Here is an 18,360-nt window from a genome sequence, read left to right as displayed (position 1 = left end):
TCATTTACATACTTTCCTAAGAAAACACACCAAATTATTCATTACATTGATATGGAAATATTTGAGGTAAAACTACAAATTCCAAAAAAGCATGTGGTAGTGAGATAATTAGAGTTTGTTCGGTGTAAACACTCCTTTTACCTTGACTTTTTGACAGTTAGTAATATGTTTGGCAATAGGTCATACAAGTTGTTTAATTGCATAATGAAGATTCCTGTATCTTTTCCTCCATTATTTTTTACATATCCATGAACATAATGCAACACATTGGAGTTTTTTAATTTTTCTCAACCTTTATTAAAGCACCAACTTTGTTTATAAAGCACCTGCTATGTGCTTAGCACCATACAAAGGGGTTTGCTGTCCAAAAGAGGACAGCCCAGTGATGTATTCATTCCACCTGCCCACAGCTACACTGACTCGGGGCCTTCACATCCCCATGGAGGTGCTCAGGTGAAGTACATACAGCCTGCCTTTGGCCATTTCCCTAGACTTTGTCCCTGAAAATGTGAAAGCCTTGTCCCTATAGAGTTTCTCTAAGAAATGTGCATTTATCACCCTTTTTATAGGCAAATTCTGTTATACAAAGATAGTCTTAGATTAAGAAACCGATTAATACAATTGTGATAAACACAATTTTATTTGTGTCACCAATGTTATTTTTTAAAGGTCTTTTTGTTTGTTGCTTGTGCTTTTGTAGTAAAAGCTTTAAAGTTTCAAGTTAGCAAATCTTAGCTATCTCTACAATATTTTTATTGTGATGGTAAATATAATAGGATTCAAGAATCAGGGGTAAAATAAACATGTCCACATTGTGACATAATGCAGCAAAAAGTAAGTTTCATGAAAAATAAACTAAGTTAGAAAAAATGCTCAACTCTTCTGCTGTCATTCTAAACAAAGGAATGCTTTTAATTATGTCATTATATAGATTTGTCATTTCCAGCTTGCCTAGATCATAATTATAAAATCTACCTCAGCGTTGAGAAAAGATTATAATTTTTTAAAGTTTTGATTTTAAAAAATGTATCTCAGTGGTAGTATATAGTATTTTTAAAGAAAACAAATAATGCTGTGCAAAAAAAAAATTCATATCAAAACATTCTCTCCTAAAATTAAATATAAAGGTCTTTTTCACCAGCAGAATCCACCAATCACATTAGCAAATATTTCTGTGAATTTACTATCACTTGAAAAGTCTAATCAGCTTAGTCTGTGAAGTTTCCTGTTTCATTCGGTAGAATGGAAAGGAAATGCTGTTATCTTTTTCATGGTTTCCTCTCCTCCATGATTTATAATCCAGCCAGACAATGCCCACACACTTGTTTAAAGAGGTTTGTTAAGCACCCTGCCCTTCAGTTAAAAGAAGACATTAGTAAGTCAGCCCCTTTAATTTTGGAAGATTTCCCCCTTCTGGAATGTCAAATTAATGAAACTGTGCTATAAAGAACTTGCTTCAAGACAGGTGATAATTATTTCAAACTTATAAATGTCTTGGCCAGTGTTTCAACTCAGATGGTGAGGAAGTGTATGTGAGTTGCCCAGAGCTGTAGGCACTGATCTATGGGTTAAATGTTTGGCAGATTACATGATGGTGGATAAATTGCCATCCTTGGCTTATGTGTTATTTAATAAATCTGTTTCAATAACAGGAAATTTTAACCTACTTGCCTAAAATAACATTCATGGAACACTACTCTAATTTTTGTCATCTCTTCCAAACGTCAGATGAATGGGTATTTCCCAACAGTGATGATCACATTCCCCACTTGGCGTCCAGCAGACAGTCTCTTCTGGGTGATGACTCCTGCCACAACTCACAGCTGTGGCTGGAAACCAGCAAGGAGAGTGAGCAGGACCAGCAGGCAGAGGAGACCTGTATTGTCCCAAAGGATGTTTTCACCTTTTCGTCAAGACCGCGATCAGCACCTCATGGAAAGACTCAGAACATGTCCCCAGAGGGGTGCCCATTTATTCTGGATCTAACAGAGGATACCAGTGTGACCCAATTGGAGGAAGATTTTTATGGTGAAGACAGCAGCCAAGAGGTACACTGCTTGATGAGTGAAATCATGTTAAAGCACAGTTGTTCCATTACCTCCAATAAGCACTAAAACTAGTTAAAATAAAAGAGGGGAAATCAACTGCTATTTATAAAAATGCAGCAGATTGCAGTGTCAGTCAACAGTTGCCTCAGGTTGTTATGGTAACTCTAAATTGCTGCCTTTTTTATTAACAGCCAGCCAGTTTCGTTTTTAATTATAGAAACCAGTTTTTGGTTTGTTTTTGTCTTTTCACTTTAATCGTTGTCTCACACAGAATGAGAAGTAATATGCGGGTTAGTTTTATGATAGCAAAACCAGTAAAACATTGAGAACACATTGTTCTGGATCTCTGGGGAAATGGTGTTGCAGTTGCTAGGCATTCTGAATTGATGGTTTTCTGGCTTCCTTGCTCCCCTGCCATCCTATCACCTTAGACCTATTAGGACTCATTATTTTCCATATGGTCCTAGAATTTCAAAAGTTGTGCCAATTAAAGTTTAGATAATGAATCATGGATTAGTTCTGGGACTTGCCTTACAGGAGGTTTTTGTTTGCAATTATTTAGAATATAAATATATCTTATAAATTAGTAAATTCATAAAAAAGTTTTTTTTAATGTATTAAAAAACAAACTGAATATAGTTCTGAAACATGAATAAGTAAATATTATAACTCCTTCTTCCCCATATAAAATGAATTTATTTGTGAAATTTCTTTAGTTTTATTCTTAAGTAATAGACAATATTTTCTAGAAAAAATAGTATTTAAAAAGCAGATTACAGTCAAATTATGGTTTAGTAAAATCATACAAATCATTTCTATGCAGAAATTATAGAAATAATTAGAAAACTTGTGTGTGCTTATAAAACTTTGTTTTAATAATTATAACTGATCAAGAATCCCCTTTGGACAGTGGGATGTAGATTAAATCCATAGCTCCTACCTTCAGAGCCAGTTGAGAATATAGTGAGATTGTTCAGTCAGTAATTATGGTTTTTTGCAACTTTTAATGAGTTTCTGTAGCAAAGTGCATGGGGAGATCATTTTTTAATAATACCCTTGCTTCTGAGTGTGATGAAACTATCAGTCATATCAAACATTAACCTACTACAAACTCTTTTATGCATAAAATAGTACATTTGATGCCAGCACTTTAAATGTTGCTATGGACATCTTTGTTCCTTTCACCCTGAATAACCTTAAGCTATAAAACTGTAAAATGGACATTTGTCTTCAGCATCTAGTATTGCCCCCATTGCAGCAGTCTATTCTCCTACAGTATTAATTAGCTAATCTGATAAATTAATTCATACCATTTCATTAATTATCAGATAGACCCATTTTCTTCCTATAGCCACAGCACCATCGTTCTTACCTAACCCAAAAAAGTCACTATGATGGCAGGTAGGAAAGGGTAGCTCTCTGGCAAACTTTGAGATATTTTTATGGGGAAATTGCCCTTTAAATAACACCACATAAGGATAAGCCTTGGGAAGAAGCAATAGAACTTCATGGGAAAATAAATATTAGTTGTGAATATTTTAATGTTATTACTTTATGACTTTCTTTTGCTATAAGCTACTGTACTCCTGGCATCCTTCAACATTTATTACCAACTACATAAAATTGAAGAGAAATTGATCATGCATTACCTAAGCTCTGACTGGCATAGCTATGTGGTACCTCTGTGCCCTGACCAGGAGCAGATGGCTCGAGTCTGTGGTGGGGCCATGTCATTGCTAACACCTGCCCTGGCCTACTTTTAGTTGGAGCCTGTTAAGTAGGACAGCCAGAAAGAGAGGCAGAAGCCTCGCCATATTATGCAAGCTTTGAAGTTTGCTGTTAGAGGCAATAACAAAGTAAAAACTAAAATACAAAAAATATGAACAACAAAATGCCAGGCAATGTTTAAACAAGTTCTAGAATTTGTAATGATCCCTTCTTTATCAGATTGGTTCACTTGAGGCTTTTTTTCTTTTTGTAAATTCTTTTTCTGTAAGATTACTTCTCCCATTTATTAATTATATAAGTCAATGAGAAATTGTATTCGAAATTTAAAATGTTTATTTACATATAGTCTTCGAAGAAAAATCAGTTTAGTTGCTTTAGGCTCCCTTACTATTAGTTGCATTATTTTAGAATGTTGTATCCTTAGAGTAACATAATTATACTTAAGAAAAGCATGTTATGTTATAATAATAGATGAATAAGTAATAATTATATCACTTATTATAACCTGTTTATAATTTGTAGTTAAAAGACTTTATTTGCTGTTAGACAATTGAGTATTTTTAAAGAGAAAGTAGATGGATTCGGTAGCATATAAATTAGGCAAAATTAAATCATGTTATTATGATAGAGGAAAAGCACATTTGATAGTAAAGGCTAATTAAAATAAGCTTTAAGTGATACATTGTCTTTGTAATTTAAGTTTCTAAAATAATTAATTCACATCTCGGATCTTCATTACTGTGAAAGCCTCAAAAGTATGAATTTTTTGTATGTGTTCTTATTCTTTACGCAGTCATATATACAGATAACCCTGATACTCAATTAATTTTGAAGTTGTACATCTTACTGGAAAAGCAAAGTATGGAAATATAGTTTGTGGAGAGCTGTAAAATCAAGACTACCATGTAAAATGAATTATCTCAGGATAGCTAGCAAAACAGAGTGCCTTGCACACTATTGTGGCTTCCAAAAGAAAGAAGCGAGTTCCTGCTATTGTCTCTGTTTTGTATCTTACCATTATTCTCAATATGGCTTCTAAGTATATACATCTGGTTTGCAACTTGAAGTAGTTAGCTTTATAGTAGTATTTATTGCTCCCCTAATTTAATTTCTTACTTAGAAATACTGTCATTTCCCAAACTCTGGCTGTGTATCACATACTGAAGCAGATATTTGCAAGGACAAGTAATTTGTCTTGTATAACAGTCCAAATTGGAACATTTGAGCTAAAAATTACCCATATTTGAATTATGTGTCCTGACTACTTATAGTGTTCAGATTAGCTAGGAAGCTTTCAGATCTTCTCTCGGTCTGACTTTTGGAGGCCTAAAGTACAAAGCTACAAACATCAAATTAAAAGGACCATTTTCTTTTTACTGTTGACAGTATTACAGATCCCTCCATTTTCTCTCCCTTTTCCCCCCTTCACCCAGTCCCTTCCCCTCCCCAGGTCTTCACCACACTATAGTCTGTATCCATGAACTATGCATATGTGCATATATGTTCTCTGGTTAATATTGTCTCTTCTCTCCCACCCCTTTCCCTCTGAGGTCTGTCAATCTGTTCCATGCCTCCATGGACCTATTTTGTTCATGGGTTTATTTTGTTCATTATATTCCACAAATAAGTGATATCATGTGATATTTGTCTTTCTCTGTCTGGCTTATTTCACTTAGCATAATAATCTCCAGGTCCCTCCATGATATCGCAAAGGGTAAGAAATCCTTCTTTTTTATAGCTGCATAGAATTCCATTTTGTAAATGTACCACAGTTTTGTTTTTTTTATTTACTCATGTACTGATGGGCACCTTAGGCTGTTTCCAGATCTTAGGTTTGTAAATAATGCTGCTATGAACATAGAGGTGCATACATTCTTTCTGATTTGTATTTCTGGCTTCTTAGGATATATTCCCAGAAGTGAGATTGCTGTGTCACAGCAATTCCATTTTTAATGTTTTTGAGGAAACTCTTTTAGTCCTTCCTCTCAGCTTTACTGGTATTGTTGCTTTAAAGATTTTTTTTTAGCACTTGGTAGTTAAGCTGTTTTGTGGAGAGTGGCTATAGCATTTGGACAGGTTCAAGCCTGGGACTACTGAGAGGGCACGATCCTCTCCTGACAAAGCCACGTGCAAGTCCCAGCACAATTATAGCCAAAGGCTGTAGTTGTAAGCTTGAACCTATGGTCCAAACCTGTGCTCCCACGTGGCTGAGTGATACAGGCTGCGGGAGGTGCAGCAAGTAAACAAAGCTTGATCAGGTGCATGTAATGGAGTAGGTTCGAAACCCATGAGAATGTTGTCAAGAGCCTGGAAACTGGCTATAAAATAAAGACTCGGCTAGTAGTCTCTGGCGCTGGCGCTAGCTCTCCATAAGAGAGGGCAGCGTTCCACCCAGACCCAACTTTCTTTTCTTGTCTGCCTTTTCTTAATCCTTCACCGCCCCTTCTCAGGCTTATCGAACCTGGCTGTGCTGGCACGGAACACTGTTTCATTTATTTGTATTTCTGCATAGCCTTTAAAGACTTCTAACCGTCAATTTATGTATTGGGGAAAATATGGAAGGACCCTATTATGAATATATTGTCTGACATTTTTATTTCTGTATATTATGAATTACAGCATACATACTATCTAAACCTACCATGCAAATTGAATATTATGCTGTGTGAGTAGTTCTTTTAAGCTGTTCACATCTACACCTTTATTATTCTTTGAAGGTTTTTTCTCCTCTGGAAAAGTCACAGGCCCCTCGGTTCCTGCGACTTGGCTCTTCATTGTTATAGACAGGTAAAGAAGGTTACAAAACTCTTGTTCATTGAGAACAACATTCTACAGCTCCTGCTAAAAGATAAACATCGCAGATAAATATTTAGTGTGGATAGGAATTTGCAGATAAAGTCTTTAAAGTGTTACTAGTTAAAAGAACATGAAATCTAGCTTAGAGAAAAAAGATGTTTTTGTCTTGAACAAGTGAGGAAGTCTCATCATTTTCCCCAAATATTCACATGATGATGTTTGCCCGCCCCATACAGTCCCTATAGTTTCTGCTATGATTTGTGTGTGAAGCATCATTGGCTATAGGTAAAGATATTTACAAAAATAATTTGCTCAACCCCTTTTAATATCAAGCATGCTGCAGGTTAGTTGCTTGTTAGAAAGCCACATTTACTTTTTATTTGTTTATAAGCAAGTAAAATGCATTATAAGACACCACTATCAATTATCTTTGCTACCCAGAGAAAACTGTATTACTTGTATGGTTCCTATAAAATCAAGAAGTTGAAGTAGAAATACTTCTTGGGGATGATTTTTAGTAAGGACATTTAAGATACACTTGAATGGTTAATCTTGCTATTATCAAAGAAGATACTATTTTTTTCTGTTATAACTAATATCTTTAGCTATATTTATGCAAATAACTGTGTTCTTTGATTGACATTGGAAATATATACCTGTATCATCTCTATTGTCTGCTAGTAAAAGGTGCTGTCAGTTCACACATTTAGTAAAAAATATTGGACAAAAGTGAAAACCCCTGCAGACTCGATCTCAATTACACATTCAAAGCTGCCATCAAAGTGTGTTTGGAATATTGCAGATGTATTTTTTACAGAACTTTCAAGAACATTATATGAGACATTATTCATGGTGGACTGAATTAAAACATCAATTGAAATATAAATAAATACAATCATTCACTTTTACAAAGCCTAAAACAGGGTTCCATCCTGACTCACTCAACATTAAAGTTGTGATACAAAGAGCCTGGGTCCCATCTGCTCCAAGTAGATGGCCCTCAAGAGTCATTAAAATTATCTTTTTGAAATTGCAGCTCAGCAAGAGCAATCGGTTTTGTGCATCCAGAACTTATCCAAATGCCCATCTGCATGTCCTTTTAAGAAAGTAGTTCAACAGAGGAAGTGCTGGCTCCTTGGGGAAATCATTCTCTCCTCAGCCTGCATATGCTGTGCTACAGTTAATCAGGCAAACTCCATTGATGTCCCTGGCACTGGGGCGGGATTGAATATTTAACAAGCAAATGCTTCTTAGCCCAGAAGACAAACAGTTCAAGAGATTTGGGACTTAAAAAAAATATATCAAGTTAAATCAAAAGCATTTTGTATTTGTTCTTCTGAAAAACAAATGAACAGATGATTGGAATGTGAAAATGGCTTGACAATTTCTTTACTACTCTGACAAATTGTATGCAATTGCTGTACAGGTTTCAGTAGCTAAATCATAAACCAAAGGGAAAAAAGTGGTTGTTTTTCAATCAGATCATAGTAAGCTGACTTCTTTTGCATATAACAAATGTATGTTATATAAAAAAAAATTAATCCAAAAGCATGGGAGAGCCCAAATGAGTTACATATGTGAGATCAATAAACATCATCTATACCTATATCATCTGTTTTAGTAAGGCGGCAAAAGCATCTATACTAATGAAAGGGTAATATGCTAATTAGGGCAGACATCTTCTGGACAACCATCCGGACGTCCTTCCAGACAAAGCCGCAGCAGCTGCCTGAGGCTCAGGCAAGCCACAGATGGCGGCTGCCTCTGCCCAGGGCCAGCCCGAGGCTCAGGCAGTCATTGCGGCCGCCAGTGGCAGCAGCAGCTGTGTGTTGGGGGCAGCGCCTTCCTCTGATCGGCTAGGTTGCCAGAGGGAGGCCAGACTGTGGCTTTGGCTGGGGGCCAAGGCACAGGTGGTTAGGGGCGATCAGGCCAGCAGGGGGGCAAGGTAGGGGTGATCAGGCTGGCAGGGGGGGCAAGGTAAGGGTGATCAGGCTGGCAGGGGGGGCAAGGTAGGGGTGATCAGGCCAGCAGGGGGCCAGTTAGGGGCAATCAGGCTGGCAGGCAGGCAGGCAGAGGGGTTAGGGGCAATTAGGCAGGCAGGCAGGCAGGCAAGCAGTTAGAAGCCAGCGGTCCTGGATTGCAAGAGAGATGTCTGTCTGCTGGTTTAGGCCTGATCCTGGGATCGGGCCTAACCCGGCCATCGGACATCCCCTGAGGGGTCCCAGATTGGAGAGGGTACAGCAGGCTGGGCTGAGGGATCCCCTTCCCTTGCATGAATTTCTTGCACCAGGCCTCTAGTTACTAAAGAAAGGAATAGGGTTTACCAGTGCACTGCTTCTAGTAAATACTGCACTATTTTTTATTCTCCGTTTATTTCCTCTCTAAAGAAGAGGCTGACCCAACTTAAATCAAAATATCAGTCTCATATATCATCTTGCCTTTCTCATTTATCTTAATTCTCCTTTCAGAATCTGGGATAAACCAGATTTAGTAGTTCTGAGGCAGCCAACATAAGCTAGCCTTTTGTATCCTGTCCAGATTCTCCAGTTATTTGTCTTTTCCATATATTTAAAACAGCATGGAAACATATTACTGTGGAAATGCAATACAACCAAGATACTGCTCACCAGGGAACACAGCTAAATCTGTCCACTTCCTGGCACATCTCCACTACTTGGCCCATCACATTAGGCAAAATGTGAGATGAATGTCCATATACACGCTCATGAATATGTCTGTATATAATCACTGCTCATGCCAAGCAAAAAGAAGTATTTTACAACTGAGTAAACTACTGAAAGGAAGAGAGGCTGTACTCTGACCTACCACAGATGGAAGAAATAGGCTTCCTATCAAATGGATTGATTTTTTAAGTGTTTTTTAAATGATGTAGCAAACATCTGGTTTTTCATGCATTCCTCTAAATTCTCATCACAGTACATCTGAAGCTTTTAAAATTACATTTTCTACTTCTTCCTTATGAAATCAATACCTTTGTAGGTATCTATCTCTCTATAGACTTTATTTCTCTTGAGGACAGTGTCCATGTCCTTCGAACCTTGTGACTTTTACATAGTACTTAGAAAATGCCTTACACAGAGCAGGAGTCTAAATAAATATTTATTGAACTAATGTTTATTGCAAAAGGTCTTAATTTCTGCCTATGTCATATACACAATGGAATCCCAGGATGACCCAAAGATTTGAGCCCAAAGAGTCATCATTATACCTTCTTCACTTGCCAGCCTATTTTTTAGGTCCAGTATGTTTTAAATCCACAGTATATGCTTTTAATTTTTTTAATATGATGGAAATGAATATGTAGATGGTCTTTTGGTCACAGAAATTTTACTGCCAATTGTTTGTAATAATTATAGGAAATTGAAATTTTAAAAAGTTGGAGGAGACAGAGCACTATCTAGTAGGCAGACTGAATTTAAAAAGACAAAAGAAAAACAAATCTGAGTTCCACCCATACTTTCTCAGAACTAAGACTCAGCAATGTTGATATTCTTTGTTTCCCTTCTCCAAACAAGAGTAACTTTTATTCTTTTTTTATCTATATGAAACAAAAATTGTAAGAGTCGCCACTCGATTCCCTAGTAATTTGGGGCAACAGGCATTGTTTAGGTTTCTGGCACTCTCTGTGTTTGTTTGTTTTGTTTTGTTTTTTGTTTGATTTTGCCTGAAGGCAGGGTTCTTCAACCCTGTGAATATCCTCAGAGTTCACAGAGTGATTGATGGTAAAGGACAGCTCACCCAGGGACAGCAGAGAGGGCTGCCCATCGCCTGCAGGACTGTTGTAAGTGCAGAAATAGTCTCCCCTCCTTAAGTGAAAAAGCCCATGGAGTGACACCCACCCACCATCTTTTCTTTACTCTATCTGGGACTCTGGAAAATTTGTTTCTCTATCATTTATGAAGAAATACATATATGTATCAGAAGAGCAAGCCAGCATAGAGAAGGAAAATGTAGGCCCAGAATGAGTACCAAGAAGAAATATTCATGCCCTAACCAGTTTGGCTCAGTGGATAAAGCATTGGCCTATGGACTCAAGGGTCCCAGGTTCAATTCCAGTCAAGGGCATGTACCTTAGTTTCGGGCACATACCCAGTAGGGAGTATGCAGGAGGCAGCTGATCAATGTTTCTCTCTCATAGATGTTTCTAACTCTCTATCCATCTCCCTTCCTCTCTGTAAAAAATCAATAAAATATATTTTAAAAGAAAAATAAATATTCATAAAAAATCCTTAGACATTTCACAATTTTCATTCCTTACTACAGAGAGGCAAGCTATTCCTTACGGAAGGTTCTAAGAGCTGAGTGTATCTTTCTTAAAAGCCCTGTTGTCTGCTAATCTCACCTACTTCCTATAAGAATTACAACATGGCATGATTAGGGATCTCAGACTCCATGTAAGCTTTCCAAAGTCACAAAGAATAACACTCTGCCTTCTATAGAACCCTCAAGTCAGCCAACCTCCCCATTGTCACCACCATTCCTTAACAGCCACCTCATTGTTTCTGGTTATAACAATTTAATCATCTCCTAATTGGTCTCCCTTTCTACTATCTCCATAGAATATTCTAGACATCCCACAAAAAATATTCACACAAAAATCATACCCATGCCTTCTATTTTGTGCCAATGTGGCATTCCTCTGCCTCAAATCACTCTATGACTCTTGGTTGCCTTCAGGAAAAAGTCCTTGGATGGCCAGGATTAAGTTGTGGTCTACCATTATATTCCCAGTGTCTGCAGTGCCTGGAGCAATATTTTAGCCCATGATGAGGAAGAAAGGAAGAGAGGAAGAACAATGATAAATAGATACACAGATAGGTAGATCACTTCCAATGGAAAGGTTTGATAAATTCCTCTCCTGTCCTGTGCCCAACCTTTAGCAGGCTCTCTCATCTTTCTTTACACATACATACTTCACTTCTACCAAAAGGGAAATGTTACCTTAGATAGTGACCTGTGTGTTGAGCGTGTATGGTGGCCAAACATTCAGGAAGAAACTGAACAATTTAATCAGTCACTCAAATATTTTGTTTACAAATGCCAAACAGTGGAAATTACTGGGTGTTTGATTCTTTGTGACTGTTAAGAAGATACACATTCTCAGATATCAAGTAATATCTTTAAAATGTACTCTGTTTTTACTGATATTTTTTGTTCTAAGTTTATCACTTTAACATCCATTTATTTATTATATATTTAAATAGATACTACAAATGGGAAAAATCTACCATGGCAAGTATCAGCAATGATTTCGTTAGTTTCTTTAATTTTACTTTATAGCAAAAAAAATCTAACAAAAATAGTACTATATTTCTTGTTTCCATTATTTACCTTATGGACATTGATTTTATGTTTAATCCTTTTTTTCTAAAATTTTAAAAATTAAAATTTTTGCTTTTCTAGGGGTAATCCCAGAACTATATATTTGTAAAATCCTAGCTTTCACTTTCAGTTTTCCTAATAATTATATTAATGAGGTTTATATCTTGTAGAGGGAAAACACTTTTTGTAATTGAAATTTTCATGTAAGAAAACTGTTTCACCAAACATGTTCTATTATCTGCTTCTTTTGAACAATAAAACTGTCCTACAATAATATAAGGCAAAAATACTTCAGTAGGCCCACTTTTTTTTTAGAGTAGCATTTTCCTGCTTAAATATGCTAATTGCCATAAATTCTAGTTCTTTCTCTTCCTGTGGTGTTAGTTTGTCAGGAAATGAAATATAAAATTCTTAGATATTTTAGATAACTTTCTATGAATCCTCTATTCTTTAGACATTCTTTGGAATGAATTAATATATTTGAGTGACTATTTTTTAAATGTTCTCTTGTTACTCAGTGGTTTAAAAAAAATATGCCTTACTCAGATCAGAGGTAGACATAGCAGGGCATCTTAGCAAATAATTTGTATCTTTTTACATTGCTGTTTTTAGTTACTCTTTTTTTTTCCAGAAAGACCTAATTTTTATTTATTTTTATTTTTTTCAATTACATTTGACATACAATATTATGTTAGTTTCAGGTGTATGATCCAGTGATTAGACATTTCTATAACTTTACAAAGTGATCACTCTGATAAATCTAGTACCGATCTGACACCATACATAGTAATTACAATACTATTGATTATATTCCTATGCCGTACTTTACATCCCCATGACTATTTTACAACTATCAATTTGTACTTCTTAATCTCTTCCCTTTTTTCACCCATTGCTCCAACCGCTCTCCCATCTGGCAATCATCAAAATGTTCTCTGTGTCTATGAGTTTGTTTCCATTTTGTTTGTTTGTTTGTGTTGCTTTTTAGATTCCACATGTAAGTGAAATCATATGGTATTTGTCTTTCTCTGTCTGACTTAATTCCCTTAGCATATTATCTTCTAGGTCCATCCATGTTGTTGCAGATGGCAAGATTTCATTCTTCCTTGTGGCTGAGTTATATTCCATTGTATGTATGCACCACTTCTTCCTTTTCCTTTCATCTATTGATGGACACTTACATTCACATCTTGGCTATTGTAAATAATGTTGCAATGAACATATGGATGCATGTGTCTTCTTGAATTAGTGTTTTGGGTTTATTCAAATAAATACCCAGAAGTGGAGTTGCTGGGTCCTTCTTTGTCTCTTGTTATAGCCTTTGTTTTAAAGTCTATTTTGTCTGGTATAAGTATTGCTACCCCAGCTTTCTTCCCCCATGCCCCTTTCCCATTTATATGAAATATCTTTTTCCATCTTTTTTAATTCCAGTCTCTGTGTGTCTTTTGATCTGATGTGAGTCTCTTATAAGCAGCATATGCAAGGGTCTTGTTTTGTTATTCATTCAACGACCCTATGTCTTTTGGCTGGATCATTTAATCAACTTACATCTAAAATAACTGTTGATATATAGTTATTGACATTCTATTCATCTTTTTTCTTCTTCTCAAAGAGGAATCTTTGATATTTCCTGCAATAGTGGTTTGGTGGTGATGAACTCCTTTAGCTTTTTCTTGTCTGGGAACTCATATTTTTTATTGCAGAATAAAATAAAATATCTACACTAATAAAAGAGAAACATGCAAATTAACCATCACTCCACTAGCCATGCCCACCAGCCAATCAGGAGCGAGTATGCAAATTAGCCCAACCAAGATGGCGGCTGGCCACAGAGCAAGCAGGAGGCTTGGGTTGCCCCCGGCGATGGAGGAAGCCAAGCTTTCTGCCTGCTCTGGCCGGCCCTGGGCTCCGCTGAAGGCTACAAAGTTTCAATTATAGAAGATAAATAAATCCCAGACCCAGGGCCTCCTCTTGGGTCACCGGGGGGCGTGGCCAGCCTGAAAACCACCACAGGCCCCTCGCCCAGGCCACCCCATGTCCCAAGGGAACCCCCCACCCTGATCCGGGACACCCTTCAGGGCAAACCAGCCGGCCCCCACCCGTGCACCAGGCCTCTATCCTATCTAATAAATGAGTAATATGCAAATTGACTATCACTCCAACACACAAGATGGCTGCCCCTATGTGGTCAAAGATCCTGCCCCCATGTGGACACAAGATGGCTGCCACAAGATGGCCAGCAGGGGAGGGCAGTTGGGAGGGACCAGGCCTGCACGGGAGGGCAGTTGGTGGCGATCAAGCCTGCAGGGGAGGGCACTTAGAGGTGACCAGGCTGGCAGAGGAGGGAAGTTGGGGGTGACCGGGCCTGCAGGGAAGGGCAGTTGGGGGTGACCAGGCCTGCAGGGGAGGGCAGTTAGGGGTGACCAGGCCTGCAGGGGAGGGCAGTTAGGGGCAATCAGGCTGGCAGGGAGCAGTTAGGCATCAATCAGGCTGGCAGGGGAGTGGTTAGGGGGTGATCAGGCTAGCAATCAGAAGTGGTTAGGGGCAATCAGGAAGGCAGGCAGACGAGCAATTGGGAGCCAGCAGTCCTGGATTGTGAGAGGGATGTCCCAGATTGGAGAGGTTGCAGGCTGGGCTAAGAGACACACCAACCCCCACCCCCGTGCATGAATTTCATGCACTGGGCCTCTAGTATGTATATATTTTGACTTATTCATAGAATATATTAACTTATTAAGAAATTGTACTCAGTAATTTATTCACCACATGTTTCAGCTCACAATGATTTTCACTTTGTTCCCCCTGTATAGGGTAACTACAGTGTCCAGGATTCTCCTAGTCCAACAGCTAGTCCTTCAGGGTTAACTCAGTTAACATTAGAGAGCATGCTGGGAACGGCTACAAGGTGGACAAGTAAAGAATATCTAAAAAGTGCCTACACAGAAGCAGAAGCATCAGAAAGCCAGAATTTCTTGGTGCAGCAGACAGACAGAAACAACTTTCAACCGAGTTTGGTGCCTGTGCCATGCCTTTCTCCCCCTGGAAGAAGCAGTGAACCCTCTCAGAATGCTCCAGATCCCATTATCAAAGCAAAGGACCCACCAGCCCATCAAGTGCCAGCTTCAGTGAACAAAGCCTCCCTGAAGGAAATCTCAGAGGAGAAGCTGAGACCGATTCCTGGAGTAGCAGTAAGTGGTTCCACCCTGGTTTACATATGTGGGCGCCCATCCTGCTGTGTTCTGTTCCGTTCCACTCTGCACACATTCTCAGCAGTATCTATTTTTCATCATTTGGGTGATCAGTAATGTAGTTGCTTTCCTATTCAGATGTGTTTTAGCTCACTAACAGCAGCTGTTAAAGAGTATTGCACATCCCAATGATAATAGAATGCCTCATGTTTTTAATGAGTAAGATAATTATCATAATAGTTATTTTTTTATTTCCCAGTTACTTCTCATTATTTTAGTCATCACTGCTTGCAAATTATAAATGAAGATCTTATTTTTGAGCCAAAGGCTTGCCAGTAAAGTTGACAGATTTTCAATAACAATCTACATTAGGAGCCATAAAAACATCATTATTCTATTCACTTTGCAGCAGTTCCCCAAATAATAAATGGTATGAGTGAAGGTTAACAGTAAAGCAATGTCATTGAATAAATCCCTAGGCTAGTTTGGTGGCCATCTTCATGTCCATCAGATTGATTTTTTTCTTCCTGTGTTGTCCTTTTCTACCTTCAGTTCCCCCGTAGCTGCACTTAGAAACCAGAGACTATGCAGGACAGATGACACTTATATTCCATTTTCTAAACATTAAAGAGTGTTTCTCTTTGTCATGTCCTAAGTATTCCAAATATGTTAAAATGTAAAGCTTTGATTCAATTATATTCTAAGCAATTTAGAGTGGATTAATTATTACCTAGCATAGGTAAGACACATATACATCATCAGCTATAAAATAGAAATAGCTGGTATTTCTTAAACATTTACCACATGGGAGTCATTGTACCAAGCCTTTTCCATGAAGCATTCCATTTAATCCTCACGATGACCCTGAGAGGGAGAGACTGTTATCATCCCCTTTTTTTCAGATGAGGAAGCTGCAGTTTGGAATAGTTACACAGTTTTTTCAAGGACAGCAGTTGGTTTGAGAGTCACAACTTGAAGCTAAATTTTCTGTGTCTAGAACTACTGGCTGTGGCCACCATCCTATTCTGCATAAACATGCACTAAGTCATAAAAGCAATCGTCTCTCTTTAAGAAACATCCAAAAATAAAACAAATGAACTTTCCCCTTTTTATTTCTTATGCTTGTGTGCATGTTTGTATGTGTGCGTGTAAAAAAATAGTAAATTGCCCTAACGGGTTTGGCTCAGTGGATAGAGCGTCGGCCTGCGGACTGAAGGGTCCCAGGTTCGATTCCAGTCAAGGGCATGTACCTTGGTTGCGGGCACATCCCCAGTAGGGGGTGTGCTGGAGGCAGCTGATCGATGTTTCTCTCTCATCGATGTTTCTAACTCTCTATCCCTCTCCCTCCCTCTCTGTAAAAAATCAATAAAATATAAAAAAAAAAAAGTAAATTACTTAACCTAATAAAAATGGATTTTTATGGTGATTTCAGATGAAAGTAGTCAGTAATATTTTTGCATGTTTTATTTTTGAAAATATTTCTAAAACAAATGTTCTTGTTCTCTCTGTCATTTTTTCTTTGGCTGTGCTAATGATTGGAATGCAGCCAATAACTAACCTTAGAGATTTATTCTACAAAGTTGGGCTGCCAAAAACAGAACCAGAGCAAGTCTTGGAGGAGCATTCCACTCCATTTTCTCCCTAATTTCTTTGCCTCCACCTTCCATTAGGTAGAATCTGTCATCCTATATATCCCAAAGGTTGCTTATTTCCATTTTTTTAAATCTTCCTGTAGAGATAAAATCAGAGCATCACAATCAGCTTGGGGACTTGGGCACAAATGGACTTTAAGTACCTGGACACTCAGCAAGTCCACTGCCTGAAAAATAGTGCTTTCTGATAATACCAGGGAATAAGGGAGGGAGCAAAGGGGCTGAAGTTTGGAGAGAGAGCAGGAACTTGCCCTCCCATTCTCTTCGTTTAAGAAGCTTTTAGGATAAGACAGTTTCCAGAAGTCATTTGCATTATTTCAGGAGCGCTTTCTTACAGCCACGCACTGCAAACTTCACAGCATAAGCCTGACCCGTGTCTGCTCTGCTCAAGAGCCCTCTGAGTTGGTACTAGTCCATTTTACAGCCACAAACCCTAACAGCAGTGGCTTCAGAGAATGAGAGGGAGAGGAGCTTTGTCTCTGATGAGGGGATAGAGGCACAAAGGCATTGCTTCCCATTTGTGCAGAGAGCTTTGACCTCAGTGTCAACATTCAGACTAATAAAGTTTGATCTCTAACAACCCACAAAATCACTACAATCTATGGCTCAATTTGTGAATGTGATCATTTCAGTTTAATAGGATATAGAATTATTGAAGGCCTAGGGTGGTCTGCCCCATTTCGGAGTGAGTTTACAAGGAAAGTGTAGTGCTCTTCCAGAGACACCATTTAAAAGGAAATTTGAGGTCATAGTGAAGGGGTCCTAATGAGCAACATTCTCTCCACTTGATGTTTGCAGGTAAGAATCTGTGGAAACAAGTGTCCTCTAAAGAGTGTCATGTGTGTTAGTTCCACAGAGGGATTTTCAGTCCCAGATCCCAAAAACCCATAGGTTTTTATGGACTGCTTTACTAAGATTTAATTCTCACAATATAGAATTTAGTCTTTTCTTAGTATATTCACACAGTTGTGCCACCATCACCACTATCTAATTTTAAATCATGTCATCACCCCCAAAAAAACTTCATACTTATTAACAGTCCCCCTAAACTCCTGGAAACTGCCAGTCTACTTTTTGTATCTATGATTTTGCCTATTCTGGACATTTCATGTAAGTGGAAGCATGGCCTTTGTGTCTGACTTCTTTCACTTAGCTTAAGTTTTTCAAGTTCATCCATGTGGTGGCAGGTTTTCCTTTTTATGCCTGAATAATAATTCATTATATAGATATGCCGTATTAGATTATTCATTTATTAGTTGGTAGACATTGGTTGTTTCCACTTTGGAACTATGTTATGAATTATGCTGCTATGAACATTCATGTGCAAGTTCTTGTGTAGGCATGCGGTTTAGTACTCTTGGTATATACCTAAGGGTAAAATTGCTGGTCCATCAGGCACTTTACATTTAACTTTTGAGAAACTGCCAAACTGTTTTCCAAAATGGCTGTGCCATGTTATATTCCCATCAACAATGGAGGGGTCCAATTTCTCCATATCCTGGACAATACTTCCGACTGTCTGTCTTTTTATTTAAGCCTTCCTGTGGAGTGGTGTCATTGTGGTTGGGGCTTGCATTTCCCTGATGGCTAAAGATGTTGAGCATC

The 18,360-nt window shown here is 38.1% G+C and overlaps 1 protein-coding gene across 5 annotated transcripts in view; it reads left to right on the top strand.

The window, feature by feature from the left end:
- The window catches only part of CFAP20DC (CFAP20 domain containing), a 233,053-nt gene that overhangs the window by 144,535 nt on the left and 70,158 nt on the right, over positions 1-18,360 (top strand). For all 5 annotated transcript variants that reach the window (XM_054729890.1, XM_054729894.1, XM_054729895.1 and 2 more), the window contains 2 exons: positions 1,729-2,048; positions 14,726-15,103. In XM_054729890.1, the coding sequence (XP_054585865.1) occupies positions 1,729-2,048; positions 14,726-15,103 (698 nt within the window). The remainder of the gene's footprint in view (positions 1-1,728; positions 2,049-14,725; positions 15,104-18,360) is intronic.

This window comes from Eptesicus fuscus, chromosome 18 (assembly GCF_027574615.1).
Source record: "Eptesicus fuscus isolate TK198812 chromosome 18, DD_ASM_mEF_20220401, whole genome shotgun sequence".
Classification (NCBI taxonomy): domain Eukaryota; kingdom Metazoa; phylum Chordata; class Mammalia; order Chiroptera; family Vespertilionidae; genus Eptesicus; species Eptesicus fuscus.
Note: the sequence above shows the minus strand (reverse complement) of the source record. Positions and strands in the feature narration are given on the sequence as shown.